General features: G+C 38.9%; 1 protein-coding gene and 1 long non-coding RNA gene across 2 annotated transcripts; both read left to right on the plus strand.

The window, feature by feature from the left end:
• Window positions 1-24: 24 nt before the first annotated feature.
• Window positions 25-4,684, plus strand: LOC127534216 (uncharacterized). The gene is made up of 2 exons (XR_007942250.1): window positions 25-459; window positions 3,632-4,684. It is a non-coding gene; the product is annotated as an uncharacterized LOC127534216 (long non-coding RNA).
• A 3,543-nt stretch (window positions 4,685-8,227) lies between these two features.
• Window positions 8,228-16,606, plus strand: srsf3a (serine and arginine rich splicing factor 3a). Its single transcript, XM_022189250.2, has 7 exons — window positions 8,228-8,370; window positions 10,429-10,475; window positions 11,738-11,948; window positions 12,037-12,171; window positions 15,177-15,215; window positions 15,724-15,810; window positions 15,910-16,606. Exons 2-7 carry the CDS (start codon window positions 10,469-10,471, stop codon window positions 15,935-15,937), a joined length of 507 nt encoding a protein of 168 aa, XP_022044942.1. The 5' UTR covers window positions 8,228-8,370; window positions 10,429-10,468; the 3' UTR covers window positions 15,938-16,606.
• The last annotated feature ends 24 nt before the right edge of the window (window positions 16,607-16,630 follow it).

A 16,630-nucleotide genomic window follows, 5' to 3' on the forward strand; every position in this document is an offset into this window, starting at 1 on the left:
AGAAGGAACGTGTAGAGTTGTGGGAGGGCGTTTAGTGTAAAATTAAGGGCAGGTCTTGGAAAGCAGCCACAAAGTAACACAATGTTCCGGCTGTACTGTAGCTGTACCACACCGCCGCCGCTGATGAGAACACTGTGTTCCAATAGACACCCTGACCCTGTAACCCGTTCCGTGCCGAGCCAGGCCGGGAACAGGCTGTACCGCAGCAGGCTGTCCTCTCTCTCCCCGCTCAGCTGACAACACGTATCACCAGCGCACAGGCGGGGATGTGTAAGCACCGAAATAAAAGCACACCTCAGTGGCCGATAAGACGCGCGCTCAGACGGATTACTGTGTCAGTAAAATGGACGGTGACAAACAAAAACAAGGCGTCTTTTTTTCCTTTCTTTTTTTAATCTCTGTTGATCGGACATGTTCATGGTTAAAGTACACTTGGTTGTTCTCTAACTTAACTCCACGGTAGGTATGTAGGTAGGCAGGGATCTCCTCAAATGCGCACAGATTTTTTTTTATTTAAATCATTATCGTCTTCTACTAGCTGCTGCTGCCTGGTTATAATTTTCCTTTATTGTGATTTTTGCCTGGGTGGAGATCATTTGTCATCTTTTCCCAAACAACCAGTGTTTACATTGCTGCGGTGTTTACAACTATTCAGATCTTTTCTGTAAAGCTAGAAAGGAAGAAAAGGGAATACCACAAGCAGCCTGGAGCTAAGTCATATTTACAAATCTGATGTTGTGTGTAGATGTTTCATTCTGCATGATGATTTTTTAAAAAAAAATGTTTTTGCAAGCAGATAGAGCTGCAGATTTTTTTTTGGAAATCTGTTGAGTTAATACCTTACTTTCAAGCCTTGTTAGACTAATTAAGTTTCCATCTTACTATAATTTAAGTACTAGTAAATAATGAAGTGCTTCCAGCCCCTGACAAAGAGTTAAAGGAAAACTTATAATTACAGTTAATCACAGCACTCGCATGAATATGTTCCAACCCCACACTTTACTGTAATAAAGGCCACAGTATTGAAGTACACTGAAGTAAATACTGACGGTAAAAACTCCCACTGTTGCTGTCAAAGTGTTTAAAGTTTCATCAAAGTGAAAGCTCACAGTAATGAACTCCATCCGTCCTGTAAAGACTGCATGGAAAAAGTAACGTGCATGCAATATTTATTCTTTGAACTATGTGGTAGATCTGTTGGCTAATTAGTTTTAGATTTTAGAAAAGAAGTGACATTAAAAGTACTGTGAATTGTAGTAGCAAAGATCATAGTTACTGTCATGCCATGAAGTTTAAAAATATGAATACACCGGGTGCACACGAGGTAAAAAGCATTATATTTTATGGAGGCTAGGTTTGCAATTCAAATATTATTCTGCACAAAAAAGGAGATTACGGTTATCAGGGAACACAGTGCAGAAGTTCACCTGAAGTGTAACGGAAATACTGAGCAACCACTATATCTAAACTGTACTAAAACACACACACACACACACACACACACACAGTGAACTAAGGGAGTATGAAGCAGAACAATGCACTCTGATTAGAAGTTTTTACTTTTTAACAAGATGCTGTGGAAAAACTGATCAAAGACTAGCACTGTTGTGGTTGTTTTTTGAGGTTATATTTAATATGGCCTTTTAAAAAAGCCATAAAAGTTGATTCGTGTTGACCAATCAAACTTCTCACAGTTGTCAGGTTCTGCTGCGGCTATATATTATCTGAACTGTGATCGTAGTATGAATCCACTAAAATAATCCGTGATTCCCAAAAGTTTTCTAAACATAGACTTAGGACAGCCTGTTAGGAGACTTTCCCCACATGGAAACCCACAGCTTCTACATTTACATGAACTCTTCATGTTTTCATTAGGCCATTTCATTATGACGCATATCTGCTGCATTGTGGTTAAATAAGGATAATCTGCTGATAATTGCATAGAGTTGATATGTTTAGGATTGGATCAGAGTCTCTGATGAACTCAGACTATTACTGAGGCCAGACATTTACATCGGCGGTGTGCAGGGGCTGCTGAAATTCCCATAACAGTCATAAAAGATTTTTATAGCTTTGCTTTTGTGCCTTTCTGGTCTGAGGATACCGGCATCAGTAGTGCAATATATACTGTTTGAACTATAGCATGTTTTAAGGCTGATTCTTCTATTTATGTTCACCTCATTCTTGCATGCTGCAATGTTTAAAAACTTTAAAAGATGGCATAAGTCACTAGTGTGGGTCCATCCTGGCCAATAAGTTAAAAAGATTTGTTTATGTGAGACACTGTGAGAAAACTGTGTCTATTCTTTAATGTCTGAGCTGGGATGCTCAAGCACTTTGTTGCTGGTTCCTGGTGGGTAAATCCCACAATAAGAGGTGCTGAGGACACTGTCTGACCACACTGCTGGCAGACAGCAGGCGTCTGCTGGAGGGAACATGATGATCCTGTTAATTATAAAGGTGACATAACACAAGTGAACCTGTTTCTGCAGACCCACAGGGATGTTGTCAACTGGCTGAGTAATCTGCTGAGCATCTGCTTATCGGAAGAAACTAGGTTTCACACAGTCTGGTTTTAGAACATCTTATGAAAAAAAATAAAAAAAACAGAACAGAAACACAATGATTGTGGTCTTGTGTTCTAAAAACACGACCACAACCCTATCATGCATCACGTCTCACCCTAAACAATTAAAAATAAACACATAAATAGCTAAAGCATTTAGACAGAAAAGAAAAGCGTGAAGACGGTTTACTCGAGTAGAGTTTTGTTTGTTTTTCCCGAGCTCTCGAGCCGCAGTGTCCTGCTAGCTTTGTTGCCACTTCCATCTGCCTTCTAGTGCTTTTTTGGAGGTCAAAATGAACTGAGCTGACCTTTGCTGAGCTGGACAGAAATGCATGAATAGATTTCTATAGTGACACATGACTTGAGATGTTATTTTCCTTCCTGAAACATCACAAACATCTTGTTTCTGCTCTGGTGAAAGCAGCCGTGCGGTAGGAAACAGGAAAATTAGATGGTTGAAGAAGTTCAATCAGCTGTTTGTTGCTGTTTCATACATATATAAGAAGCATATGTGGATTACACACGTTGAGATTTATCGATTGTATTTTGAGCTTTGCAGCTTATTACTGTTTACCATCTCAGCTTTCACCATCAAAAAGTCATGTATTCTTTGTCAAAATAAACCAACAAACAGCAGGTCTTCCTGAAAATTGCCTAACACATTTACTAAATGTTGTGCTAAGTGCTCAAATCTGACAAGGCAGTTGCAAGAATATGTCTGTGTGAGTCTCGATGTAACCAGAAGCACGCGGGTGAGTTCATTCAGGGATACAGGCTGCACAGTCATCAGGAAGTGAAACAGAACAGAATGTGCTGTACTAATCTGATTGAAAAACACTGCTCAGAGTGGATGCATGAAAAAAAGATGTTTCATTTAAACAGCTAAAAGGAGAATCCTATGGCAGCAGGAGGATATGCACAAAGAAAACAAACGGAGCTTAGCTTTTCATTTTGTGATATAAAAGGCAAACGGTGGGGGTCAAGTTTGGAGAGGCACTTGCTCTCTCACAAACTCTGCAGCTGAAATGCAGCAGAGCAACATAATGCTCTTTGTTTGTGTTCTAGGCATCCGCGTTACGTACATGGGAGTAATCTCCTGAGTGATCCGTTTTATCCGTAAACTTTTGCCCCCTGAAGCAAGAGTTTTTTTCACCGCTGCGCCTGCCAAGGACCCTAAATAAGTGACTAAGAAACTGAACAGTGAATAACAGAGGGATCCTGTTATCGTTTGAACCTTGAAAGACTGTATCTTGCTGTTGCTGTGGTTTGGTGCTAATTTTATCAGTTCTGGTGATGGGTTTAAGTATAGATGTGATTATGTGCAAAAAAACATGTTGATATTGCAAGTTGAGTTGTGGCTACTTTTAAACTTTTAATGTATTATGTTGGGTAGTTCACTCTGTGGCAGTGCATTGTTGTTTATAAGCTAAGTATCACTGTATGTGCCCAACAGTGAGCCATCTGTACATATATTTAGATATTTGGAAGGCCAGTTTCTGGCAGAGACTACCGCCTTGGAAAAACAAATGGCCTGTGTTCATTTATAAATGTCATTTGATGTTCCATCTCCTTTGAGGTAAATTTTAGGTGCTTTCCTGTAAATCCCCCTCCTCTTTCTCTCATGCACTTTTGTGGGAGTTTTAGTGTTCTGTTCTGTAGCCTTTCATGCATGATTGCCACACAGCTGAGCAAAACAAAATGTCGAAGATTTCTCTTTTTTTTGTTTTATTTTTATGTTTTGTCAGTTTATATTTCCGTCCTTAAGGAATCATTATTTTATTTTAAATGCATTTTTCTTTTACAAATAAAAAGACAAATGATACCGAATGCTTTGTTTGTAGTCCTGAACAGCCTTCTTCTGCTTAAATGACTCAAAAAAAACACGCTCAAACACATTTTGTCACCTTTACAACTTTTCTTAATTCTACATCACTGCATGTACACATTATTTCTGAACTAATAAAAGTATTCAGCCACAGAAAATAACACATTGCGTGTTTGAAGTTTTAGAGACTGTAAAAGCTAATAAATACAGCTGATTTATTAATCTCTGCATATGTGTTGACATTACTGTGCTTCAAAAATCCCAAATAAATCTATCTCAGTGTCTAGAGAGAAGTGTTTTATTGGTGCATTATTCAGTCTACACTCCACTGATACTAATGAGGCGGACAAAATGATAGAAACAACCGTCAGTATACAGCACAAACAGCAGCCTTCACATTAATCTTTACACTTCCCGTATAGCTTTCACGAAGGAACGATTTATTACAAGACTGTTGTACTAGACTGCACTAGTTTTAGCGATAAACCGCCAAGTGAGTGGACGTGTTCACATTCAGCCTGTAACACGTGACATATTTAATTATTTATTGTAATAACAGTGCTTTTTGGTTCCTTTAACTCTTTTGTCACTTTCATCCGACATGTTACCAGAGCTTGTGGCCAAGGCTTTAAATTATTCTTCACACAATGAGGTTTAATGAGGTCAGAGGAAAAGAGAAAGTATTAAAAGGATGAAAAATGGCTGATTTGCAGTTTTTGTTTGTACACATTCAGCAGTGGGTGCTGTGAGGCTGCAAACAATGAAGATATTAAGCCGGTGACAAGAAAACACAACAAACTGAAACACCTCTCTCCTTCGTGGGGCAGCACTCGCCTGAAAGTTGTGCTAATGAGGGTTGTTATTCTTAATTATATTATCTGGCACCAATTACAGAGAAGTCTAGTACGCAGCAATTTCATCTGTTGTGTCAGGCAATCAGTACTCAAAGCTTGAGACACGTGTGGTTAATTGCTACAAAAACTCATTTGAATCTCGGCAGTTAGGGCTCAGTCCAAACATATTAGATGTGTGGAAAAAAGGTAATCAAGACATGTAGCAGTTTGGCATGCAAAAGAGGATGCTTCAAAACAAACACAACCGCATCATTAGTGATTCCAAAATGTGTCTGAATGAAGGTTACATTTAGGGTTAGTACAGTAACAAAACAAGGTAATTAGCAAGTGAAATACTGTACATGTTATATGCTGATTTCTACCTCTGGCGCAAGACAAATAAAGGTTGAATTAAAGAGGAACTATCTCTCTTTGTCCTGTGTGTCATGTTGTGATGTGAGCAGTGAGAGGTTCATGGTCAGAGTTATGTTACACCCCTCTTCCCCTGTTCAACACCGCCTCTTGAATGTGCTTGTATACGGGAAGTGTATCTGCCCGCCCACCTGCACACTTTCAACGGGTCGTCTGTGGTGTTTCCTCCTGTTGTGCAATAAGGCTGTCTGTTGATTCACCAATGTTCCTCTGTAATAGCTTAGCGGCAGTCAGCCGTTCATTTCAGTTCTATCTTTAAAAGGTCACGCTGGCCTAGAAAAGTTGATGTTTCTCTTCATCGTGAAACACAAACGATATTACGTACATGTCTGTGGCATTGGTGCGTGATTCACTGTGACTTGAATTTGGCAGTGGCTTTGTTCAGACTCACTACTGAAGCAACACTTATTGCTCAAATCTGTATTTTTTCATGCACGTAATAAAAGTGGTTGCAAATCTGCAGGCTTTCTCCACAGTCCAGCCCTCTAGAAAACAACATGTTCCAATTCATTTTATCATATTATTTACGAGTCCAAAATGTCAATCAAGCGTTCTACAAGTAAAAGTTGTGTTTACAATCCTGCAGAACCATTATCAGCTAAATTCACTCAAAGCATTAAAAGCAAAACCACTTATTCTGCAGGAAAATTCCCCCTGTGACTGATAATATGCAGCGCTGCAAATATTAGAGGTGGAGGTAGTTTTAGCAACTCTGTATGCAGTTAGGCTGCTTAACCTCTTAGGCTCTTGACAATTGCTTGAAAGTTTCGCCTGAAATATTTAGTCAGTAAAAATAGCAAAACTCTAGGTTTAACATGAACAACTTCATAGATAAAATGGGAGGATTTTTAAATATGTTCGTGTCTCCATCATATGGCCAGAGTGAGATGTGTAAAACCCAGCAAAAACAGCTATTTTTAAGTGTTTCTGATCAAAACTAAATTAGAGAGCAAATAACAGTGAGTCCATTATCACTGGTGTTACTGAAGCTGTTCTAAATATTTTCAGCTGCAATTTCACCAAATTTGATGGAACATAAATGAAGCATAACTAACGCTACGTGCATTTTAGACATACTAGTAAAAGGCAGCCTCCCCACTGAATGTGCTACACTTGGCAATTTTTAAAAAATGCTCCCAGCTGGAAATACTTAAAGTATAAGTACCTCAAAATTGTCCCTAAGTGCAGAAACAGAGTAAACGCACTTACATTCTACTTTCCAGGGTTCATATATCCATCCATTATCTGATCACAGGCGTCTGGGTCCCAGGCGACACTGGGCGAGAGGTAGGGGACACACTGGACAAGTCACCAGCTCACTGCAGGGCTATAATATAGAGACAGACAACTAATTTAGAATCACCACACATTTCTTAGGACTGTGGGAGGAGAAAACCCAAGTAGGTACAGGGAGAACATGCAAATTCCACACAGGAGCAGACCAGCAAGTTTGACCTCTGGACTGTCTTGCTGTGCATATGGATAAGGTGACAATGTTGGTACAGAGAATGAAGAAAATAACTCCTTAAGTGGCCTGTGTTGATCTATAAACACAATTTGATTGTCCCTGGCAGCATTTGTGCTTCAATTTAAACATTTTTTCTGTCTGTTTGTTGTCTGTTGTGTCTGTGTTTCTGTTGAGCAACATTATTTGTTTTTCCCGAGGAAATTGGGTCTAATGTATTGGAGTGGTATGGGCACATTGCCATGTTGTGTTTGCAAATGTTAGCCTTGACAAGGAGGAAGAAGATCTCTGTGTCTTTACACAGGGGGAAACTAGTATTTCACAAAATATCTGAAAAAGATCACGTGCGAGGCTGAGGTCACAGCAATAAGAACAGATGTCAAGATTGTCCTCAGCCCTGAGGCAAAGAAAAGGTTTGAAATGAAACCATCAGTGAGAGGACTGAAAGACTGGTCGAAGAAAGAGGAAGACAGCTGCACTGAATACCCATTGTGTGCCCCTGCAGTTATAACACAGTGTAATTTAACCTACTTACACTGATGTAAAATGTGTTGCTGTGGCAATGCCTTTTTTTCTGTGTACACTTCATATAAATGCCAGTCACAGTCTAAGCTGTTAGGTCAGATTAAATCTCCTCTTGTTGTTGTTTACATTTTCTGGGATGTATTGTAAGAGAGCATAGATTAAATTTGGCTCTGAGAGAGCACGGATGGGGTTAGCTGGATGGATGACAACTACAACAGAGGCCTCCTCTTTCTAACATTGGCTGGACTCTTTTTATCTGTGTAATAATTTCACAAAAAACTCACGAGATCTGCTAGAATACTATAACCTGTCTCTCAAAATAAATAGAATTTCATTTAGAAGCCTTTAATGACACTGATTTTGCACAGAAAGTGATGTTGTGCAATTTTGAGGAAAAAAATTAAACAAACAATAAAATGTTAGAGATTAAAAAAATCTATGAAATTTCTTGTCAATGACTATCACATTACATTTCTCTGTTATCAAAGCTGGACTAGATAATACTGTACACTGGTGAATTGAGTATGTTCCCGCGGACTGTCCACTACGGTGCAGTAGGTGGCGGTATGGAGCCTCGTTTCAGACACACAATAAAACCAGAGAAGAAGAAATGCGTCCTGTTCTTCCGCTGTGCTGCTCCCGCTAACAAGCTAGGCCTCCTGCCGATACTGGCGGCGTGAAATCTGCTGCTATCATTTATTGTCGAGCTATTGCAAGTATAAAGGTGAGCTACATTACTTGAGCATATCAGCCTGTTTGGTATCTGCGCGTTTTCTATCTAACTTTGCCTCTGGTGAACTCAGATATTTTTTAAAAACCCCTTTTTACGGTCATTGATGCTAAATTTGCGCCCTCTTTCATTTTGTGCTCGCTAGCAGCGTTGATGCTCGCATGGCTCGTCAGGGGGAGGATGGGCAATTTGGCTGTGTGAATATTTAGAATTAGATTTAAAAGTAATTACTTTATGTATTACTGGCAGTAATGCCCATACCAGACAAACCAAATAGTATCTTAAAAGCGTGGTATAACAGGTTCGCCGTCAACATACAAGCTAATTAAACTCAACTACTTTTCATTCACTGAGCCTTCACTTGTGCTAAAAGCAGTAACATTCAAGTGGATTAATAAACACAACATTCAGGTCTTCACACAATTAAAGTGAATGCAGTTCAGTGAGACATTCCTGCACTAAATAATATTAAAGATTTAAGTACTTTGCTGTGAATATAACGAGGTTAATTCAAATGGTGGTCTGTCTCACCTGGAAACAAGGGGAAGGACTGTGAGCTTTATGTCTGTCCACAAAAACTCAAATGTTTCTTGTCATGTATTTGCTTGTGACACCCTTTAAAGTTCCCTCTCAGTATATGAGAGGGAAACCTAAAATTTGACTAGAAGTCAGAGCTGTGGTCAAGTATGTACATAAACAGGGAATGACCCCCAAGGAAATCCAGACAGACATGATCACTTGGTGAGGATTCCTCTAGCTATTTAAATGTAAAGGAAAGCGGGTTGATGATTTAAAGTGGGGCAGAGAAGACCCACAGTCAGAGCACCTGAAATTGGCAACCACAGACAATTAGCTGGAGGCCAAATTATGGCATGTTCATGGATGGTAGATATGCAACTGTCCAACACACAGCAGAAATAATGTACGTTAGTGTTGACTCTGTTCACACTGTTATGACTGACATCTCGGGGATGACCAGACTGTCGGCAAGATGGGTGCCCCAGATTTTGACGCCCAATCAGAAGTAAAAGATAATGGAAATTTGGAAGAAACTTCTGCCTCATTTTAAGACTGATCCCGTCTAATTCTTTAGGATAATCTTGATCAAGGATGCAACATACAAACAATGCAAACACACTGGTTTTCTGGATTTGAAAAAGTTCAAACAAGTGGTATCTGTCAGCAAGGTGATGACTTTTGTGTCTCGGGACATTGAGAGATTGCTCGTGATGAAGCAAGTAGAGAAAAAAGGTGAGGAAAGCTTTGAACTATTGCTGCATGACAGTACGTTCATGCACACATCACATGGAAGACCATTCTCATTGTATGGTCACTGGAAATCACATCATGTTAGTTTCTTATTGGACCAAATTACACTGAACAAAAGTACAAGTGGAGCATGTAAATGGTCTTCTTTTCTGATTTAGTTAGTTCAAAGTTAGCTCATTCAAGGTTTTTGAGCTGCCCAACTCGAGACGAATTCTTAACCATTGAAGTAATCTACATCCTGGTCAGGTGTGGTTTTAAAGGACAATGATCAGATAATGTCAGACATTTTTTTGACCTGTGAATATAAAGGCTACTTTTAAAATGCAGGTTTATTGAAAGGACTTGATGCTACAGACGACAAGAGAAAGACGAAGGGTCGTAGCAAGCATCCGAATGTTCACAACTCTGCTGTTTGTTGTCTTAGAAATAGTTTCAGGCGGCATGGTACAACAATCCTCTGTTTGACCCTCTAAATAGATGTCTGACAACATGGTCATCTTCCCCCAAAATGTCTGCTATTCTTTAACATTGAGTGTTATTTATTTAGTCCTATTTATTGTGCTCATTGCATTTTGGTTACGTTGTCACGTTTGTGGCATTTAGACCAATATTTCGGACATGAGTGGCCCTCTTGTAGTTTGAGAAGATTTCATTGTACTGCAGAGGAGTTGAGTAAAATGTAACACAATCATGATCGACCTATTTAAGGGACGACACATTTATTGTATTTAGAGCCCAAGTATATGATTGCAACAATTTCTTACTGTCTTTCTTTTCTTTCAGGTGCATCTGATTCCAGGACTCTAACAAGAAGATAGTTGGAATGGGAGGTATGAAAACTTGTTACTTCACAAATTATTGATGAAACTTTTGGGGCTTCCCCTGTGAAACTAATCAGTCAAGGTGATAAGCTTCGTCTGTCTTGGGGGTGAGTGAACGTTCTGTGAGCTTTAAACTCGTCATGTCTTTAAAGCTTTGTCTTGTGATCAATTTCATTAATAGTTGACCAGCTACCATGAAAACACACTTCTTAAATGTGCAGCATTTAATTATGAAAAGTTGCCTTTGCTCTTTAGCCTTAAAAACTGTTTGCTTCAAACAGCAATTATTTTCATCACTGAGCAATGTGCAGCTCTTTTTTTTCCCCCGTCTTTATCAATTGTTTAGTCTGGAAAAGGTTGAAAAATGCACAACAGTGTCAAAGAGCACAGGATGACATTTTCAAATGCCTCGTTTAGTCCAATTATCGATGCATTCTCCAAAGATAGTCAATATACTCTGTTAAGACAAGGAAAGGCAGCAGACATGATTATTTAAAAAAATAAAAATAAAAAAAATCGTGTAGCTCTAAATCAATGAGCATTCAATTTAGTGATTGTAGCAGAAGAGTTTTGCAGCATTATTGCAAAAACAGCAGTTAGTGACTCACCTGAATCAGTTTTAGCTAAAGAACAGAGATCACATTTTCTGGGAATTTTTTTGAGACTTCAGAAATTCAAGGTTAGTATTCTGAAAATCTTCATTATTGGTTTAAAATGGCTAAAATCTTTTTTTTTTTTTTTGATGCGGCATTTAAATCAACCTGCTTTATACATTTGTGTGTTACACTTAATGTTTGCAGTTTTGTTTTCTGGAGGTTTTGTTGTTAAGCTGGGGTTTTATCTCCATGATCTGAGACACTAAAACACCACAACCGCTGTGTCATGTCAGATGGGCTTCCTGGATCACATCAGATTATTTCCACTTGCTGGTTAAATGTGCGTTTACTACGGGTGTCATCTGTAAGGAGTACTTTGAAGCTCACATAAATGTAACTATCTTTACTTTTTTCAAAATCGGGGTGGCTAATATGAATATTTATTTCTATAAGTTATTGGTTTCCTAATGCTAAAGACCTCCACTGTTGAGAACAATGCAGGTCTTGTGTCTATGGTGCCGTTCCTCCTCTCTTCTGTTCTGCAAAATTCTTTGTAATCCTATGAGTTTTAGTAAAATGTATTTCAGTGGACTTCTGTTTCAGATTCTTTAAGATCTTTAGGTCTGACAGCTGTAATCATGTGCCCTTCCATGTTTGTCTCTCTCTTTCTTTAAGACCCTGCTTTTCATCGAGACTGTCCCCTCGACTGCAAGGTTTACGTTGGGAATCTAGGAAACAATGGAAACAAGACGGAGTTGGAAAGAGCTTTTGGATACTATGGTCCTTTAAGAAGTGTTTGGGTTGCCAGGAATCCTCCAGGTTTTGCTTTTGTAGAGTTTGAAGACCCCAGAGATGCATCTGATGCTGTGAGAGAACTGGATGGCAGGTAACACCTCCCCAACAGATTACTCAGTTGTGATCATTTATTTGAAGTGCTTTTGTAGTTTTCCACTGATTTGATGACTCCTGTTTAGAAACATGTGTGGCTGTCGAGTGCGTGTCGAGTTATCCACCGGAGAAAAGCGCTCCAGAAGCCGCGGCCCTCCTCCATCCTGGAGCAGACGCCCTCGCGATGATTTTAGGCGACGTAGTCCTCCAGTCAGACGCAGGTATGTATTTCTTACTTAATGGTTAATTTTACTAGTACAGTCTCATTTGCAGTGTTAATAATAAACACTACTGACAAAGCAGATATTTGGTATCCACACACTGTAAACGGTATTTTTATGACTCTTAAATTTGGCAAAACTGTTTCAGATCTGGAAAGTTCACATATTGGGGAAAACCTATTATCTTTTCCGGTCTTCGACATATGTAAATTTTGACAAACTAATCCGAAGACAAGCAGGGTGGCAAGTTTCTGAACGCTATGGCCTAAATTTAATTTTTAGGACTCGGTGTTCTAGATGACATCAGTAAAATAGAATTATTATTATTATGTATACAATGTAAGTTCATCAGTAGATAATCTATGAATCTGCCCGTTTCAGGCTCTGATGAACTGGTGTCACTCTCTGTCCTTCATTTCTTTAAAAAATAAACAAATCTGTGGCTGTATTCACAAACTATCGTATCCCAACTAAGACAAGAGGCAAGGTTGCCGTCGTTATAGAAGAAGTTATGTTTCACAGTTGAACTTGGTGATTAACTGGACAAAGTTCTGGCATGAACTAATGATTAGTTTCTCATACATGAAACAAAGTAAAATATTTACTTAAGTATTATATGTGCAATTGTTATTAATTCAGTTGCCCTGCATCCATTATTAGGGCAGTTCTACATATAGAACCAGTTTTAGCGAGGTGACCCTGAAACCCACTTTAATTATTTAAAATAGTAGGTGTTGCTGTACTGATGTCTAAAGAGTGCATTTAGGTTCAATGAATTACTCTGACTGGTTGCTGAGACAGTCCAAGATCTGATTTTAGTGCAAAGTTGTGCAAACCATCATATTTCCTGTTTTGTATTGTTTTGACTTACTGGTAAACGTGCTAAATCTTTAGAAACTAACTACCATCAAAATAAATTGCTTTCGAAAGTTCATCCTTACTGTTAAAGCGTGTGAGAACAGAAAAATTACCAGATCGATTTGACGGGTTGGAAAACTTCCTGACCACCTCTTAATTCTCTCTGAGTTTTAGATTTATTCTCCAATAGTCATTTCTGCCACTTAGGAGCTATTTTTCCCTTAAGGATATTTTGTGAATACGGCCTCTGATCCCATATTGACTGGAGTGATACTTTAAACAAACTGCTGTCATTATTTTAGCATTTCAGGAGTGTTTTTATCAGTGCCAGTTTTGCCTCCAAGTCCAGTTGCAGGTTAAATCGGCACTTGACTGTTTATGAACTCTTGTAAAGGTATGTTTGTAGAAACACTAAACTCTACCAGAGTATTATTGCTTTATGGAGACATCTTTAAGAGGCACAGTTGGCACTTCATCACCCATCAACACTTTTATACATACTTTTAGAATTACTTTCTGCAGGTGTAAATTTTGTTTTCTGAGTTCAGTTGCCATCTATTAATAAAACTGAACCCCGTTGCAGAGTCACCACCACGCTTCTCACCATCTGAGTCAGTCAACTAGTCCTTCTTTCAGCATCATGTGACTGCTGACCAGCGAGCCCCAATCAGCTTGGCTGGTGTTGTCACATGACCCAGGCGCACCGCCAGTCGTCAGGTTCCACCAACCTTTTGGTTCCTGAGCATGCAGTTCCCAGCATCCTCCTCTTCTTCCTCCAACCTTTATCCAATCGACAGCGGCCCACTTCACATTATCAACCAATCAGCGTCTTTACTCTTTCTATTCTCCACACATCTACTGTGTCAACGGGAACAGCCCTTGGCTTACATCCCTACTCATCCCCACACCCCCCCCAAAAAGGCAGGGAAAATCTACAACTACCCCCTCCTACCAGCCACTTCCCTTCCAGCAACTTCATATCGCCAACATTTGCATCATGTGGCAAATCCTCTCTGCAATTCGACCTCCCTCACCATCAGTCTGGCTTCCTAGCATCATTTCTATCTTGTCCAAATCCCCCAAAATAGTAAGTTGCTTTTATCCTGCTCTTTGTAGTTTTTATGCGTAATCTAGCTTTCAAAGCTGCTTGACAGTTTTCCCTCTGCAATTATGTAATTTAGAGCAATTTCAGACTGTAAAGGTCAGGAAGTAGACCTGCAGTCATTAATTTTCATTTGCAAAAATTAAATGGGTTGATCCAATTTTCTGTTTTAATTACGCTGCTGAGTGCATTTTCATGGCTCGACATTAAGCCATCTTGAATCATCTAGTGGAGTTAAGTGTGTTTTGTTTTGTACCCTGTTTCAGGGTTTTTAAAATTTGTGGTTATCTTAAAATTCCTACAGAAAAATTGAGTTTGCCTACACAGTTCACTCCATACAACCAATTTTTTTGACTGGCAAAGATTTGATCCTACTTAGCTCTTCATCAGGTCAGACTTTTGTTTTTACGAACTCCAAAAGGCTGACGAGCTCTATGGTGCCAGTTAAACAACCACCTCTCCCAGGGCGATAAACATCCAAAAACCATTAACAAATCAATATTTTAGAAAAACGGCATAGTAGGAAACAGTAGTTGTCCTTTGATAGCCTTACACCTATGTGATGTGCATAAGTCTTTACAGCCATCACATGTAGGTTTCTAGTGATTTAGTGCTTCACAGTGCCTTTCCTGTTCTGAACAGGTCCTCTGTAAGAGTCAGTTTACTTTGTGTACAACATTGTGCACAAGCTGTGTGCGTCCAGTGTTGTTTAAAAGCAGCATTGTACTGAACAGATGGCCTAAGAAAATGCTTCTCCCACTTGCCATAGAAGTTGTAACATAGACGAGTCTTAATGTCGAGCCCTGATTTTGTTTCATGTTGTCAAATCTGGCTCCATGATTGGTGCTCATTGCACAAAGTCTTCTTTAAATGAATTGACCTTGATGCAGTTCATGGATGCAAATCTTCCTTCTATTAACAAACAAGGAAGTACATGTAACCAAGAAAACAGAATGCCAAAGGTTTCATTAGTGATAGGAAGTGTTAAATATGCTGTCCTAATCATTTTTGTTCTTTTTTTTTTTTAACTTCACCTGCACTGTAGATCCCCGAGGAGGAGGAGCCTGAGCCGCAGTCGCAGCAGGTAAGCCTGGTAGCAACCATCAGTTTTAAACCCTCTGAACCCAAGCAGTTTCTGGGCTTTATTTATTTATTCCTGCCACACGTGTACTTACTTTGAGCCAATTCTTCACTGCAATATAAAGTCTTTCACAAACAGGACAAATGATTCATTTGACAAAACTAGTAAAAACCTCATAACACATACAACATTTTTACAAGTGCCTAGAGCTGTTACTATACTGATAGATATTTACCATTTTAGATTTTATTGTTTCAATACTCTTATCTGTGTAACCGCAGTCTGCAGCTTAAGAAGTTTAGTTTTTTGTCATTTGACAAATGAGTCTCATGGCTTACCAGTTGTGCTAAAAATTTTTGTCAGAATCACAGTTCACAGACAGTTATGACACTGATATTAATCTTCTCGTTTAATTGCTAGTGAGCCTCCCCTGTGGGTTTTGGGTTCAGAGGGTTCAGCAACAAATTTGTAAGAGGATGGTAAAAATATTTTTGTCTTCTTCCTTCACCAGGTCTCTTTCAAGAGACAGACGTAGATATCGGTCTCTCTCCAGAGACAAGAACCGCAAGCGCTCAAGATCCTTCTCACGATCAAGGAGGTAAATTGAAGCGTAATCTTATCATACTTTCAGACTTAATGTAACCACTAACATATTTTTAATGTTAATTATGCATTAACGGGTTGATTTCCTTTACAGTCGTTCCCGATCTAATGAGAGGAAATGAAGATCTTGGACTGCTCGTCTGCAGGATGAAGCTATGGTTGCGAAAAGACAAATTTTTATAGTCATGTTTTTTTAGAATTTGTTTGCTAGCTGAAGGCAGCTTAAGATCGGCCAAGTTATAGATTGAGTAATCATAGTCTGTTAAATAAACAACAAAGGACTAAAGTGTTTTTCTCCTTTTGTAAGTTTTCATGGCAAGATTTTCCCATTATACTGAAAGGTTGTTTTTTTTGCCATCTGTTCACTTAAAATTAATTCTGTCTTGCCCTGCATATTTTGAAACAGAGTCCTGGATTGAGTTTTACATTAACATCTTGGTGTTTTCTTTTTAAGTCATCGAATTAAAGTTCGTCCGAGGTTTTTATTTGTTTTTGTTTTTTTTTTCATTTTTAAAGAACATTTGATTCACTCTTAATTCTAATGATGAATCACATTGGTAGAGGGAATGTACTTTATACCAGTAATGAAGCAGACAGAGGTTGTAAATACTGGTGCTGTTCTTTGTAGGCTATCCCTAAGACATTATCTGTAATTCTGTATTTTACCGACTGTATGCCACTTTTTCAAAAGAAGGCATTTACTCTGTACTACTTTGCTTGATTCTCTGAGCTCTGACAATTTGTGCTAATGCAGTTTAACAACTTGTTGAATAAATGTTTTTCCAAGGTGACCTTCTTGTTGAACGGTGTTTTTT

Source organism: Acanthochromis polyacanthus, chromosome 5, assembly GCF_021347895.1.
Source record: "Acanthochromis polyacanthus isolate Apoly-LR-REF ecotype Palm Island chromosome 5, KAUST_Apoly_ChrSc, whole genome shotgun sequence".
Lineage (NCBI taxonomy): Eukaryota > Metazoa > Chordata > Actinopteri > Pomacentridae > Acanthochromis > Acanthochromis polyacanthus.